Source organism: Pogona vitticeps, chromosome 4, assembly GCF_051106095.1.
Source record: "Pogona vitticeps strain Pit_001003342236 chromosome 4, PviZW2.1, whole genome shotgun sequence".
In the NCBI taxonomy this organism is placed as follows: domain Eukaryota; kingdom Metazoa; phylum Chordata; class Lepidosauria; order Squamata; family Agamidae; genus Pogona; species Pogona vitticeps.
In genome coordinates, this window is record NC_135786.1 from 73,265,838 (window position 1) to 73,282,732 (window position 16,895).

The 16,895-nt window shown below is 41.7% G+C and overlaps 1 protein-coding gene across 20 annotated transcripts in view; it reads left to right on the plus strand.

Moving 5' to 3' along the window:
• The window catches only part of FGGY (FGGY carbohydrate kinase domain containing), a 224,458-nt gene that overhangs the window by 27,429 nt on the left and 180,134 nt on the right, over nt 1-16,895 (plus strand). For 17 of the 20 annotated variants that reach the window (XR_013544951.1, XR_012086424.2, XR_012086425.2 and 14 more), the window contains one exon: nt 6,683-6,771. The exons of 2 other annotated variants lie outside the window; for them this stretch is intronic. Coding sequence is in view for 14 of the 18 variants with exons in the window: in XM_072997696.2 (XP_072853797.2) it covers nt 6,683-6,771 (89 nt within the window). In the remaining 4 variants the exon portion in view is untranslated. Of the gene's footprint in view, nt 1-6,682; nt 6,772-9,247; nt 9,257-16,895 lie in introns of those variants that run through there. One more of the 20 variants, XM_072997705.2, reaches the window with a different exon arrangement.

The window sequence follows — 16,895 nt, forward strand, 5'->3', positions numbered from 1 at the left end:
GGAGCTGGAACTTTTCTAATATGCTGAGCTCCTCTTTGCAAACTTCCTGTACTAAAATACTCTTGTAAAACTGCGCTGAAAGTGTCCACATCACCTGGCTTGCCTGTTATGGCAGCAGAAACAGGGTCTTAAGTGTACTGTGGTCTATTTGGCATCTTGTAATCCTGGCTTGCTGAGGGAAATCAGCTTATCTCATCTTTGAAGCCATATAGGGTTGTATCAGCTGTCTTGTGGCACAGCACCATAGTGGGGGAAAGGGAGTACTGCCAAGGACTTTTGAGTCACTTCTTGGCTTTGGCACAACTTACTTTGAAAATCTCACATTCTCCAAAATCTCTGGGGTAGATAGAGGGATCTTTTGGTCCTCATGACTTACTGAACTTTAACTTCCAGGACCCCTAGTGACCATGGGCAATTGTAAGGGATCATGGCAGCTCCTGCAATGGGGGACATGTTCAATAGCAGGTTTTTAACCACTTTACATTACTGGTGTTATGTTATAAATGCAGTGGAGTGCCGTTCTGGCTTCAAAGCTATAGCACTTAATGTCAAAAGTTTTCCCTCCCAGTGTCACAAGGTACAACAGGGGTCAGAATGGTGCAACTCATAGGCACATGTGGCCCACCAAGGCCATGATGTAGCCCTGAGGCTGTGTAAATGCTTCAGTTTTTTTTTTCAGCAACAAAGAGGCAGATTTGCCTAATATCCCCTAGATACAAAATTGCAATCAGTTCTGGGATACTGATTTTTCTTTTCATTTCCAGAAGGCCTTTAGGTTGCTTTATTTTCTCATTTCTTGTGCAGGGCCTCCAAAGTGTGTAAAGAATTAAAAGGCTAGAGAGAAAAGGTCCTGCCTCCTAGTAAAGTGGCAGAAAGAAAGAGGACACAGGGAAAGACCAAATGAGTGCCATGTAGGAGAGAGAGAAAGGAGGGTCAGTGAGAAAGCAAAAAAGATGGGAAGCAAGATGAAAAGGAACTCTCAGACTGAAGATATTTGTAGTAATTGTGAAGTTGGATGCTTTTACTCTTCAGCAATTAAAACATGAAAAACCCACACCCATTTTCTTTTTTTAAAAAAACTGTCCAACACACACTTTTGTTAACATCATTTGTAACCCTTCCCTGTCCCTGACTCAACAGTTCGTGAATTTTGATGTGTGATTCTGATGTTACGTTAATGGAATCAGAACAACACTTCAGTTGTGGTGACAGTACCATACAAGTAATAATGGAGAAATTCCTGAAGCCACATATGGATGCAGTGCCTTTTGTGCTTTTATATCATTTAAAGAGTTTGTGGTGCTTTAAATTTACTCACTGATCATTGTTCATTGATATATGTCAATTCTGGTGGGAATGCAAGATTTTGCAATTTTTTCTCCAATGATGGTAATTATGATACATGCCAGGTACCTCTAAAATGTACTTTCTCTGTTTAAGAGTTAAGCCATCACATGGTGATGGACTGGGCAGGGATTAACTTGAAGGTTGGTATTTTGGGTTGTCTTTGTGTATGTGTATAGATAATTAGGTTAGGCATGTTCCAAGACTTGATCTAGCATGCTTCATTCACACTTCATGTGTTATATGAGAAGATAGAGATCTTCCTCTACACATTCTTTATTTCATAGGGCAAAAGGCCAGAGCATGGCATACTGGAATTAATAATCGAGGGGAATTCTTTCTTTCTTTCTTTCTTTCTTTCTTTCTTTCTTTCTTTCTTTCTTTCTTTCTTTCTTTCTTTCTTTCTTTCTTTCTTTCTTTCTTTCTTTCTTTCTTTCTTTCTTTCTTTTTCTTTTTCTTTTTCTTTTTCTTTTTCTTTTTCTTTCTCTCTCTCTCTCTCTCTCTCTCTCTCTCTCTCTCTTTCTTTCTCTCTCATTCAAGCCATATTTACACTTTTCACATCTTCATTTAAAATGTCCCCCCCCAAGGTTCTTTATACTTTAGTACATCACCTTTGACTTAACAATGGCCAGAAAAGCATGGGTACTCTGAATATCAAAAACATTCTTCAGATAGTTTTGAGACAGTGAGAGATTTGTAACTTACTGGCTGGCATTACCGATAAGAGTAGAGTAATACTGCCGTCACAGATAGCTGGTTCTAAATGATGTGAAAAAGCAGAACATTATCAGGCCTTGCACTTATACCAAGCTGTAACAGGAATAGGGTGAGTGGGGCTTTAACTGAGGCCAGTGAAATTTAGAGTATGCAAAAAAACTAAGACACCGTAGGTAAGGTAGCAGAAGGAGTGGGTGTATTGGCTACCTAGTGTGGCTACTAGTTGCAGTGGGACAGAGAGAGAAACATTGTGGATTGCATGGGGTGCAAAATAGGACCGCCTTGCCTTGCCTTGGAAGAAGCACACAAGGAAGTATTGGGAGCTGATGCAAGACTGCAGGCAGGCAGGAATCAAGGGAAGGGGAACCATTCCATCCACCTCCCTTAGATCAGTGGCAGGAGATAAGGGGATGGAAAGCCCTGAGAAGACGGGGATGGTTTGGTGGTCAGGAAACTTGATTACATTCTTCAAGGTGAGGTGAGGTGGTTCGTGTGTCTATGCCCATCATATCTAGACACTTTCTTGCTGTCTTCCCCTTTTCAAGCTGTCTCTCAAGGCATGGAATTGTTGCTCTTTTAGGGTTGGAGCTCACGGAATCCTCAAGTGGTCTGGATTTTGGGAGTTTTAATCATAACATTTCCAAGCTGTTTTTCACTTCCAAACCTGAGCCTCTGGGAAGATTTCTTTGCACTACCCCCCCGCCCAACCATGGCCTATAAGTCCAAATTGTTTGTTACAAGTCTGTGTGGGATTTTGATTCAAATGGCCTTCAGTCCTTCCCTGGGTTGTAATTTTGTATGCCGAGGTTTTACAGTTTAAGGGCTCCTCTATCTAGCTTTTCTGGTGCTGTTCCCCTGTTGATCAACTGATGCATTTGATGCAACAAAAAAGATCTTTTTCGGGATGGCCACTGCAGAAGTGCTGAATTTATTTTGAAGCAGAATTATTTTGAATGGGGCATACTTCCACTTAAGTCTGCTTTGAGCAGTTCTGAAGAGAGCTTTGTCAGTGTTGGGATAGGATAGTGGCAATAATTTAAAAACCAGAGGAGAAATCAAGGCATTGCTGTGCATTGGTATTGCTTAGATGGAGTCCTGTGTGGGGAAAAAACTCAGTGCTGAGCCATTTTTGACTTGATTCAGCTTACAGATTTGTGACATATGAGTAGGTAATAGTTGGGAAAAGAAAGACTAACCACTTCTCTGTTTGGCCTGTGACATTCCTTACTCACCTACAGTAACCAGCAGATAATACCTTGATGGCTGGTATGTTTAATGCATAATTAGCAGCTAGTGTTGAAAAACACAACTGTGTTTAGGGATGGAAAAGTATTTCAGATATTTAGAAGCAAATGTCAGTACCAAAGTTTTCAGAGCAATAGAAACTCTCTCCACCCTAAGCTCTTGTTGTGTTCCTTAGAGGTTTATAACGGAGGAGATAATCATCTTGCTGACATGGCTTAAGTACAATAAATCTTACCTAATTGCAGGAACCTCAGTCAGAAAAGTAAAAGACATAGGAAAACAGCAAGGCCAGACAAAACACTATTTGATTATTAGATTGAGAAGGTATTTAATTAATGAATTACTGTAACTAGTTTTCAACTTTTTGGTTCCTACAGATGGTAGGCTCATATCTTAGACTTCTCAGATTTAATTAAACTACAGCAAATATAATTTAGGAAAACATGTTAGGAAAAAGATAAAATGGTATTCTGTTTATACAGATCACTTGCAAAGCAGTCCATGAACATTTGAGAGTAAAAGTGTTCGAGTAAACCTAACACTTTCATTACCCTGGAGATGACCCTCAGGTATGCCCTCACATCTGGTAAATGGGTTACTCATTCATGTCTCTGTGTTGTGGAGATTAAAAGCAAAAACAATGTTTCCTGGTTAAGGTCCAAAGATTAAACGGGGGGGGGGGGAGAGCTCCTTGGTCGTGGTGCAAGGAAACATTGGATTCGGTGGCTAGGGCTTTTCTGAGGAGTTAACGGGGTGATCATGGCTATGAGAGAGAGAGAGAGAGAGAGAAGAGGAGGAGGAGAAAATTAAAAGAAGAAAGATATCACCAGAAAGAAAGATATTTTTGCATTAAATTAAAATTAAATTTGAGTATGCTGATTTAAATGAACATTCCCAAATAGAGTCATAGTTAAGTGTTATTATTCAAATTTAAATAAAATACTACTCAATCCAGTAGCAGTATGATTAAAATTTAAATAGAAGAACAGTAATAATGCATAAGAATCTAAGCAAGTAGCCACCTTGGATCCCAGTAACAGGAGAAAGATGGGATATAAATAAAGAGTAAGTGCTGGCATTGCTTGTATTTTCTGTCTTTCACTGCATGAGAATATATGTTGTAAATATATGAGTAAATTTATAGACCTTGGAAAATCAGGACCACAAATCATATAGAAAGCTCTCATGAATAGCAGAGAATCTCCTCTTTAGATTCATATCTAGGGGAGGGGGCAGGGCTACAGCACTCTCTCCTCTTTACTGTAATGCCTGAATAGGACTATTTATTTCAATTGCAAGAAGCCAGCTTAGATGCTGGCTATCAGCTGAGCAGAGAGCTGTCCTCATGAGGATCTGTTTAAATTGCCCTGTAGTGGGTGGAATCTGGCAAAGCAAGAGAGGACTGAGGGAAGGAAACCTGGGGTCTCCCGGAAAAAAACAGCTAAATGTCTTTGCCTGGGGCTACAGAGGGAGCTTTACAGGACATGAATTGCTGAACTGAAGACTTTTTTTGGGGCCCTCCCACGGGATTTTGGTACACTTGTTAACTGCGTGGGGGTAATGCAAATAGATCTGTGAATTATAATTATCCCCAAATACATGGAGATTATTGTCCTATTGTAGAAGCATATAACAGAGCTTGATGTATTTGTCAGTACTAATCACTGATGACAAATCGCTTTCATGATGAGCATGAATCACTTACTCTTAAAGGGACACGCTTCATTGTCGCTTTTGGAGATGTAGAGCAGTGAAATGAATACCCTGGGCCCACTTATTTTTCCCTTTACTGAATAGTTAGATTTGTTTAGAATTGCACACTACATATTAATCAAAAGCCTGCCCTTGTTGACACAAAGCCCCAAGAGAAATATGTATTCTCAAGAATTGTTCCTCCGCCTTGTCTTGCTTGCTCTAAGTGAAGCACAACCCTGACTCATTTGGCAGCACTGACCTCCTTGGCCTGGCCTCTTTGAAAGGAAACCAAAATAAGCTGCTCAGAGATGTTCAGTAATTCTTGCCGAAAATACGCTGACTGTATCTCAGCCTGTCTCAGCCCAAGTTATGTGTTCCTGAAGGTGCTTGCTTTTCTTTTCTTTTTGTTTAAAAAAAAAAGATTTTGATTCCAGGGTTTCCTGACTGGCGCTTCTCCTCCCCAGATAATTATACTTGCGTAGTGAGAGAAATGTATATTGCTGATACTGTCACAGAGTAAAACAGGGTGTACATGATTTTGACAAAAAAACAACAACACCTAGATTATGGAAATCAGGAAGATACATGGGATGAAAAGACATTGAGGGTCAAACACTTTGAGTGCTATGAAATTGAGAGGGTGGGAATCAGACATTGATTGATTGATTGATTGATTGATTGATTGATTGATTGATTGATTGATTGATTGATTGATTGATTGATAGGCCATCCTTCTGACATAATCGTGCTAGTTTCAGAACTGTTTTTGTGGGTGAAACTATTTCCTCCATGGACCCCTATGTATTGTCAAAATGTGATAAAGCTTACTGAGAGACCCTCCAGAGCATGTTTTGTATAGTATGAAGGGTTACACAAGGGAGAGGAGAACATCTTAACAGACACTGTTTAGGCAACTATAATTCTAATGGAACTGTAATTAAAACAAATGTGAGTAGCTGTCAGCAGTCACATTTATCCACTAGCAGTCAAACCTCTTGCCTAGTTATTCTGGTGTAGAACAAACAATTCCAAAACACCTTGTGATTGCCCCAAGTTATAAAATTCACTGTAAACATGTTCAGTTGCATAGTTAATATTATGATTCAGCATGTCGCTGATAATGTCTGTGGTGATTTCGCGTTATTTGCCTCCAAACGTATTCCATTTGTGTGACTATGCACCAGGATTTGGGGCAGTAGTTAGTAAATTAATCTAGTGCATTCGTTTATCTTATTCTCTTTTTTATTTGTATTATGTTATTTGCTTTGTTACCTGGATTATGGCTTTTAAAAACAATGCCACTGTTCCTTATTGTCATTGCCCGTGGTAGCTGTCACATGCTGAATGGAAAAGCCACACACACATGTATCCAGAATTTAATGTTTTTGGAAGACTGTAGTTTTTGTAGTTCTTCTGTGGTGGTTGCAATGGTGGCCTGTAAAAATGTCCTTGAGAAACTATTGGTTTTGTTGTCAGCATCTCCTCTTGGAAAGAAAAAGAAGGTACAGATAAAGTCAGAATAATCCTACATATGTTCTGTCAATGTGCAAATGGTTTAGGTGCAGGGAAGAGGTAATTCTGATGTTTCTCTTGGTTAATTGCATATGATTTAAATTTGTTTTAAAATTATAAGGCATTAAAACTGTTTCTTATCTTTGTCCTTTAAAAAAAATATTGGCAGAATTTGAGAGAGTCTTGCTGGGAAAAGGCAGGACACTTCTTTGATCTTCCAGATTTCTTATCGTGGAAAGCAACAGGTGCCACTACAAGGTATGTAAAATATTACTGCATGCTTTGTTTTTCACCATCTTTTTTCTTGTGCGAGTTCTTGCCTTAATTCATTTTGACTGTGCATGATGTATGTACATCTGCATATGATTTAGGCTACTTGGGAACATCTTGAACCTATCTTCTGTTGCCATGGTGCATTCCTGAACAAAATGGTTTTTGTAAGCAGTTTTATTTCTTAGTATGTTGCCCTAACCATAGGCTCCATAGTCTCACACTGGAACATGAGCCAGGTCAGTGCCAGGGCTTTTAGAGAGACTGCTAGAGATTTGCAATTTCAAGATAAAATAAAGGCTTTCCCTTTCTAATGGGGGTACAACATTCCTCAGGACCCAAGAATGCCTTTAGGTGGGCTCAAGCTCATTTGTGCTTTGAATGGATAGAGGTTCATATTAGGGCAACCACTCTATGAAGCAACATTGCATATTTTTTTCAAATAGTTTTCCAAAGGTTCTGTGGAAGTCTGAAGCAGATCTGTTTGTTCGGATGCTTGGCTGCATTTCTGAAGGATAGGATCCAAATGCCACTAAGTTTTACACTGGATGACTTTGTGTGTACGGGCATAGTTGGTGGGTTGGTGCTGGGGTGTCAAAAAGGATGATACTTTTTGCTAACCGTGTTATTTGTTGCGTTCTCCAAATGAAGATATTGAGCCTACTGTGATCTTAGTAATTAAAACAAAGGACTAGGCATTTCTACTGTACTGTATCTCTAAATTGTGCTTTACAATCCATCCATACGTGTGTGTTGTTTTCTTTTGTCCTAGAAGAATTGTTGTTACAGCAGTCTTATAAGTTAGTGACTTCCAGAAGATCCTATCATCAGCCCTGCTCAGCAAACTTAAGGCTGTGGTTTCCTTTATAAGAGTCAATCCATCTCTTATTTAGCCATCCTCTTTTCTTGTTGCCTTCAACTTTTCCCAGCTTTACTGAGAATTACATAAGGAATATACACACTTTGGAACTGAAAACATGTCTTCTGCTGTGGAAGCACAGCATTGGGTGGTTGTTGTCCTCCCTTCCCCAATATTCTTCTGTTGTCAGAGGAGGTTTCTTACACTGACATTCCCGTTCTGGAGACATTGCTTCGAAGCAGGGTCTTTATTCCTAAGAATAAAGCCCAAGAGAAAATTAACCTATGTAGGTTTTTGAACACAATCTGATGGGTTCAAAATATCAGAAGGAAATATAGACAAAACAATATAAAATATAAAAATATATAAAATATAAAACAATATAAATGTAAAAAACAATATAAAATACAATGTTACAAGGGAAGTCTAACATTCCCATATCAAAGTTAACTAAAAGGCAATATATATATGTAAATATTAATTTTTACATACATGGGATGCACGTGTGCTGTATAGTTTTATTGGTACCTCTAAAACTGTTTTATGAGATAAACCTTAGTAAGGGGGCTTAGTAAGTCAACTCCTTCACAAGTTCCCTTGATTCAAATGGGTCTATTCTAACAGCAGTTTACTTTAGCATTAGTAATTTGCAGTTAGAGTAGGCACATTTGAATCAATGGATCTTACAGAGGAGTTGACACACTAGGTCCCCATTGTTTCAATTGGCATACTTTATGGGCATACTTCAGTGCACTAGGCAACAGGATTTTGGCCTATGTTTGCCTATGTTCATTTCCATTTCCATGCTGAAATATGAGGAATAACACTAAACATGAGAAATACTTCTATCGTGAATGTATTTTGTAAATTTGGAATTTGTAAGGGAAGATTGATTATGAACATTCGTGATTATTACTTTGCCAGTATTAAGACTGAGTCATGAATTAAATATTACTCTGGGATGTAATCTAAAGGGTAATTTGAGATGATTATACTGTATTGGGGTATTTGGCATTAATCTTGGGGGAATAAACGAGCTAATAATAGAAATAGATTTTAAATTTCACATCTCTCCAGAAGTCTTTTTTTCCTGTGGTCAAAACTGGTAGCGTCTTTCTGTGTGCAAATGGGAGTCCCACTTTGAAATGTCCTCTTGTAATCATGTTGAACAGCTTCTGTTCTCCCTGTCTGGAACACCCAGGCCTGGGCACTAGTTGTCTCTACCGTCATGCAGTCATACATTCTGTTGGCAGAAAGATACTTGCTAAAAGCTTTGAGAAAATAAGGCTCAAGCCAGTGAAGTTTTGATTTCTTTCAGATGCTGACCATCTGCATTCTGAGACTGTTTGTGTAGGCTGTGTGGTAATTTGTATTATGTGGAGGGGAAGGAAGCAAAGAAAACTTGACTTTGTAAACAGAGAGTGATGGAAGAACTGCTTTTGGAGGAGAAGTGACCTGTTGATACACTAGGCTTGTATAACTTTGTAGATCAGGTGGTGCTAAGTAGCTTATTCTCTTTCCTTCCCCTTTTTAGGGACAGCATTTTTTTGATGGTGCAGACTGACTCGCTAATCTCCTAATTCTGTTGGGAAACCCAAGCAATCGGATTAAATTGTAAGAAGTTACACCCTGTTTACAGAGCTCTGCCGCTTGTAGTACCAAATAGATACTGTTGGGTGGAGAAGGTGGATTAAAAACTAAAATAGCAATATGCATTTGCCAGTGAAAGCTTCTTGAATAACGTCTTTAAAATTCACTTTGAACTTGATGCAAAAATTGTTGATTCAATTGTGGCTCGACAGGGCAATTTAACTATTACTTTCAACTATCTGTCATCTGTTTGATATGTCCACCTTCTATTACAATAGACATTTGATTAGGACACAGGTGTCAAAAACAAGGCCCGCGGGCCAAATCCGGCCCGCCAGACCTCGTCTGATGGCCCGCGGAGCCGCCGCCAGCCTTGCAGCCTCCCCCCCTTTTTTTTCAATGAATTTACTCCGTGCCTGCACGGAGTAAATTCATTGAAAAAATGGCTCAAGTTAACAAGGCTACGTCCTCCTTCCGATTGGCTGTGGCGCTGTCACTCCTTTCCTCTCCCTCCGCCCCCCGCTCCCCCTCCCTCCCTCCCGTGCCTGTTCCTCGCTCGCTCTCGGCCTGAGGCGAGAGCCGTTCCCAAGGCCGCGCGAGGAGGGGGCTCCGCGCCGCCTCTGTTGCCCCCAAGGGGAAGGGAAGGGAAGGGGAGCGGTGGGAGTTCCTGGCCGGGCTCTGAGGCGGAGGGAGGAGATGCTGGGGGGACGCGGGAGGCAGCGGCCAGCGCGGCCGTGAGGAGAGGGAGAGAAGAGGGAACGCGGAGCGATGCGCCGGCCCGGTTGGGTAACGTCGGAGGCGGCCGTTCGACCCAGCCGCGGAGAGAAGGGAGGGCGGGAGGGCTGGCTGGTTGCTCCCTTCCCTTCCCGGACGTTCCGTTCTCTCTCTTGCTTGAAAAAGGCCTGATTTCTGTGAGGGGCCAGCGGGCGACATTCCTTGGCAGCAGCTTTTCCGCCCCCACAGGGAGGTTGAAGGGAAGTGGGGTGGGAATGTCTCTCTCTGTCTCTCTCTCTCTCTCTCTCTCTCACACACACACACACACACACACACACAGAGACCCCGGCACTTTCCCTTCCTTCACACACACATACGCGTTCTCTTCCTTCCTGTAACTCTCTCTGTCTCTCTCTCTCTCTCTCTCTCTTTCTCTCTCACACACACAGAACCCGGCACTTTCTCTTCCTTCACACACACACACACACACACACACACACACACACACACACACACACACACACACGTTCTCTTCCTTCCTGTATCTCTCTCACACACAGAAACACACACACACACACAGAGACCCCGGCACTTTCTCTTCCTTCACACACACACACACACACACACACACACACACACACACACACACACACATACACACACGTTCTCTTCCTGTATCTCTCTTTCTCACACACACACACACACAGGCATTTTCTCTTCACACACACACACACACACACACACACACACACACACACACACGTTCTCTTCCTGTATCTCTCTTTCTCTCTCTCTCACACACAGGCACTTTCTCTTTCTTCTCACACACACACACACACACACACACACACACACACACACACATACACACACGTTCTCTTCCTGTATCTCTCTTTCTCACACACACACACACACAGGCACTTTCTCTTCACACACACACACACACACACACACACACACACACACGTTCTCTTCCTGTATCTCTCTTTCTCTCTCTCTCACACACAGGCACTTTCTCTTCCTTCACACACACACACACACACACACACACACACACACACACACACACACACACACACACACACACACACACACACACACACACACACTTTCTCTTCCTTCCTTTTCCCACCAAGCCGGATGGGGTCCTTGCAAGGCCATCAGTACAGATACAACCGGCCCTTTGATGGGGACCAAACTGCTGATGCGGCCCCCGATGAATTTGAGTTTGACACCTCTGGATTAGGACTTGGAGTCTTCACATACTCCTAATGCAGCAAGCCCCCCACCCCAACTCACCCTTCTTTTTTCTGTTTTCTGGCACAGGAACTTATACCCATGCCACCATTCTTCACAGGCCTCCTTGTTGAGGGTGGCCACTCCCAAAGAGGTAAAAAACAAAGCAAAGCAAAAGCAAAGCATGCTGCTTGTATACCGCTCCATAGCACTTCAAGCACTCTCTGGGCGGTTTACAAGTTAATTATGCAGGCTACACATTGCCCCCCCCCCCAGCGAGCTGGGTACTCATTTTACCAACCTCGGAAGGATAGAAGGCTGAGTCAACCTTGAGCCGGCTACCTGGGATTGAACCCCAGGTCGTGAGCACAGTTTTGGCTGCAGTACAGCGGTTTAACCACTGCGCCACGAGGCTGTACCCTTGACTTGAGCCCCTTTCCCCCCCCCCCATCACACACTGGGGCCACAACTACCCTGTTGGAAAAAGCAGATTAGATCCGTAGCATCTCCAATTATGTACTGTGATGTCAAGCCTTATTGCAGTTTAAAATGGAACCCAGTCTGGTGTGGCTTTTGTTGCTCTGTTTTTTATAGATACTCCGCTGTTCCGCAGAGCCTCCATGGAACTCAGGATCCAAGCCTGTGGATTTACCTCTGCCTGTTCCTTCACCTTTTCTCCCATTCACCATCCCCTTGCTGTCCCTTGATTAGTTTTCCTTCCCCCCCTCGTTTGTGCCTCCATCCGTGTATGCAGATGTGCAATTTCTTTTTTAATTTAATGTATTTAAAATATTTTTACCTTTTATTTTTATTTTTTATTTTTTTACCTTTTATTTTTTTACTTTTCTCCTTAAAAAAGAACCCAAGCTGGTTTGCAACATTAAAAGGTAGTTTGTAAAGCTAACAACACTGAGAATACAGTTACTGAAGGGATCAAACACAGGTTTTGAAACTGTGTGAAATCACACATCCAAAGATGTGCATATAAACCTCTTTTTTAAAATTAAAATGTGGAATGGAAGCAGGACTTCTTTAGACAGACCCAGATCATGGGCCCATTTAACTCAATATTAACTCACTTTTATCTATATTAGTGGTAGGCAAAGTACTGCCTGAGAGGGACACGTGTGACTTTCCAATGCCTTTTTTGTGGTCCATGGCTGCTCCCACAGGCGATAAAAGAAAGTGATTTTCCACTCATTGAATTCTCCAGGAACAGTGATTTTAGAGTAAAGTGAAAGTGCGGGGAGCCTCCAGTCTTCTCCAAACCTAGACTCAGGAAAGGTAGCAACATTCATTCTTTCTGGTAATTTTTTTCAACCCTACCCCATCCCAGTTGGCCTTGATCTATCTGAAATGGCCTACTCTTGATACATTGACATGCAGGGTTCTCTCCAGGTGTAATACAAATGCATGCTTTATGCCTATACGACACTTAATTCCTTCATTTTAATTGAGATTTACCTGCAGTTTTTAAACTGCCTATTCTGTATGGCCATGGTGGGTAATGAGTAGTTGTGACGATTTCCACCCATCTGGAAACAGAACAGCCAGGTCAAGATGTGGATTTTCCAAAACTCCATCAAGTCCAGTGTTGACTGGACATTATGCTCCCTGGCATGTCGTGTACATAAACTTGTTTTCTCCTAATGGTACTTGAAGCCACTAAACAATTATTTCCCTATTTTCAGAGATGAATGTTGCAGAATCAGACTGATCTTGGAGTTACTTCTATGCATTAGAAATACAAAAGCACATTTGTTTTTTTGGTATAAATTTAGCCCTTGGTTAACCAAAATTTGGAAGCAGAATGAATTAGGGAGCTGTTTTTCTGAAATGTGTTAGTAATCCTCTTCAAAGTTCAGCATTTGCATTCAGCAAGTATATGACTCACCACCCTGCTCCACCCACCAACTATAAACTTGTAATAAGTTTTACTTTATATGGTACTATGAGTAAGGCTATTAGTAGTATAATTTTCAATTTTGAATGGATAACTAATTAAATTAGGGATGAAATTGGGCTGAGAAACTTACTACAAATGGGCTGAAGCTGCTGCTGAGTATCCCAGACTGTGAGTTGGTACGACAGAGGAATATCCAGGTCCAAATCAGTTAATTCCAATCAGAAATTTATAAATTTATTAGAATAATAACAAGGGGACAAGCCACACATGGAAGTAACAAAAGCGCACGATATGAGAGGCTTTGGAAATTATTTCTTACCTATATTTTTGAAAAATGAATGAATTCTCCTTCTGGGAGAAAAAAAATACCCCCCCAAAAGAGAAAAAATTGTATCAGATGAAAAACAAAGAGGAACAGTTTTCTGCACGGAATTAAATGGAAGAATTCTGACTGAATTCAATAGAAGAAGTATTACATAAAAGAGCATTTGGAATGTAGAATTCCTTAATAATAAGTCACTTGGTCCTGAGTAGTAAGAGAATATTACTGGTTCTTATCTGTTCAAAGACAACCATATCTGAGGCAACACTTTATCAAGGCATGTCAAAACTAGGTTAGTTCATATAGTATGGTTAAATTCCTGTCAGTATGTGCACCTGTTTGTAAATTCATCCAACACATCAAACTGGGCTTGCAGACATTAAGATCAAATGAACAAAAGCATGCATACTGTGCTTTTGCAGCCAATCCATATCAGGAGGACACACACAGCAGAATTTTGTAAGGCTACCAGCCTGTACAAATCTGTGAGCATGGATATGAGCTGAGGCTGGCACAAACAGAATACAGACAGATCTTGAACCACCCAGCTAGTGACATTCTGTTTCCGTGAATTAAGTGTGGTTACAGCCATGTCTCCATGGGGTGCCTGGGATCTGAGCCGGGGTACCATTGGAAAAGGCACGGGACAGGAACTGGAAGTGGAGCCCATGTGCCTGCCTCTCTTTCCCTCACCTCTATGGTCCCTCTGAGCAAGGGGAGCTGTGGCTAGTGGCCTGTAAATTAAGGGAACTGCAAGTCCAAAATGCTTGGGAACCACTGGGTTACAATATTAAGAACACACTTATTCTAAAACAGTTGAAACGTCAACACATGCTCCATGTTGTGTATCTGTTCTTGTTTATTGACTAGGCTCAAACAGTGTCCAGGGTAGATCCTTGCTCAGGGACTGACCATCTTCTGGATTTAATTACGATGAAACATAGGATTGTTGTCTGCAAACCTACATTGCTGCGCTCTAAAAAGTGGAACTAACTATGTAAAATTGAATAGTGCTGGGAATAAAACCGCATTGCGTTGCACTCTCCAGGCAAGTTTCTACTTAGTCCATTGCCTTTGTGTCTTTGTGATGCCTATTGGAAGCTCTGAAGAACAAATGCTGGAGGGAGAATAGTCCTCTGTATCAAGGTATTGAGGGGTCCGGAGATCAACAAGATCCCTCCATTGCCATCACGCAGAGTGAACAATGTGGTTTGCAAGACCAAGAGAGAAAAAACTGCTTCCCCATCCCATCAGCTGAAACATACATCTTGATGACTTTACTGTAGAAGGATATGTAGTGGCTAAAAAAGATCACTGCCTGTATTGGCTGCAGCAGTATAGCATTGGCACAGCATAAGGAGCAGATCCATATTGGATGACCTGCCTGTCATCTGATACCCACCATGTTGCTCAGTAATTGTGGAGTTGGTAACCAAAAGGAGATACGCACCTACCAGGCATGAATCCACTAGGGTGGGGAGAGACCCTTTGTTTTCTACTGTGGGGACTCTGGCAGCCCTCCTGAGCTGGCTGTTCCCCCCCATGCCCCCTCCAGAGAAAAGGGGGCTATCGCCTTCCAGAAGTAGGACAAAATACCCATCTCCCTCATGGCAGATCTGCTGCTATGCATAAAATTGCCACTAAATGTGGCTGGGGAGGGCATTGCCCCTGACAGCCTTCCACCACACTGCTGCTACCACAGCCATTCCTAAAGGCTGGTCTTAATGTCCTGTAACCGTACCTCCTGACCAGCATCTGAAAATATCCAGGATGCACAGGCCCTTGCCACATACGTCTTTCTAGTATATCCAACCACATCAGCATGGTGTTGGGCAGCCTAAACCCCAGCAGTGCTAGATCCTCCTCCATGGACAACATTAAGTTCATTTATCGTTTGTGCCGGGAGTTGTTCTCGTCTAGCTGGAGCAACACTGCATATGGGTGTGGGTAATACTTCAAGTACCTTCATTGTAGACTCCTGCCACAGCCCCCTGTGACTAAAACACCTACTATGGATCTGATCTTCCATTCTGAGGCGGAGACTCCATTCTGTTCTGGATGCCTAGTACATGATACTGTAGCCAAATAGCAAAATGGACTGTATTCCACCTGTACCTGAAGGAAAAGAAGAAAAGGAAGGGGGGAGGGTCTTTACTGTTAACAATAGTGTGGCAAGTGTGCCCTAATGCACTGGTTCTTAACCTTTGTTACTCAGATGTTTTTGGACTGCAACTCCCAGAAGCCTTCACCATCAGCTCTGCTGGCTGAGGTTTCTGGGAGTTGCAGTTCAAAAACACCTGAGTAACAAAGGTTAAGAACCACTGCCCTAATGTATCCTTTGTATGCTGCTGGATAGTCCTCTGTAACACATTATTAAGAAGTCCAGAGCAGCAAAAAGATCACTTCACTACTATCAAGGTGGGTCAACAATGTGGTTTCTGTCCAAACCTGATCTAGAGAAATGTTTCGTTTCAAAACTGTCTGAAGCCTGTTCTCCATCTTTTAACTCATTCTTTATTCCAAAAGTGGTGAAGTTGTAAAGGTTGTAACAAAGGAAATTGTGTCTGTGTGGTTTTTGTTTGCATGGCTTTATGTACCAGATTCCTTTCATTGTTTTCACGTGTATGCGTCAAAAGCAACATTTTGTACCATTGCCGTTTTTCAAAGCAGCAGCTTGGTAGGCCAGAGAGCCCAGCGGTCATGCAACCTCCTCTACCATATTTTAAAACTGAAAAGTTAAAGCCTAAGTTGTTTTCCAAACTTTTTAAAAGGTGGTTTTGCTTCTTATTTAACTAGTTCTGCAGTTGAGTGGAACAGTATTTTAGTTTCTGAACTGATTTGAAACCTCTGAGTTGGGTGCTGCTTTAAGCTCTGATAAAAGCATTAGTGTTGTGTTTGTGTGTGTGTCAAACAGGTGCTTTAGCTTTTAATTTGTAGTCATGGTGTTTACCCTTTAAATCATATGATGCTTTTTTTGCCTCCAGGAAAGAAGAAATGAGCTAGTTTAGTATTGAAACAGTGAGGGGATGGGGGAGGGAGGCAGAAATTCTGGTGGTTGTGTGGCTGGCTGGCTGCCATCGAGACGTTGAACTCTGAGCCAACCATGAAGTCATGCTGAACTTAAGGAGTCTCACTAATCCAAAGCACTGCATCTTAATTTGACAAAGTAAGGACGTCTAGATAAGCAGCCCTGTTAAAAATGTTATTAAAAGATGTGAGGAGGGGACAGTGCTTGTAAGCTTAGATTGGAAATGAAATGAGAATCTTATTTTTTCTTCTTTTTTTAAAGTCTTCTCTTACTGCCTCCCCCAACCTTCAGAACAGCTTTGGTACCCTGTTCTTCCCTGCAGTTCTTGAGCTATGCAATGGCTTGATATGAAATTTGAGAAATGTATGTACTCTTCTATTTCAGGAAAATGATTTCAGGGATCGAATGTGTGTGTTGTTGGCTGTGAGGTTCTGATCCTGCCCAGTGTGGCTTGACT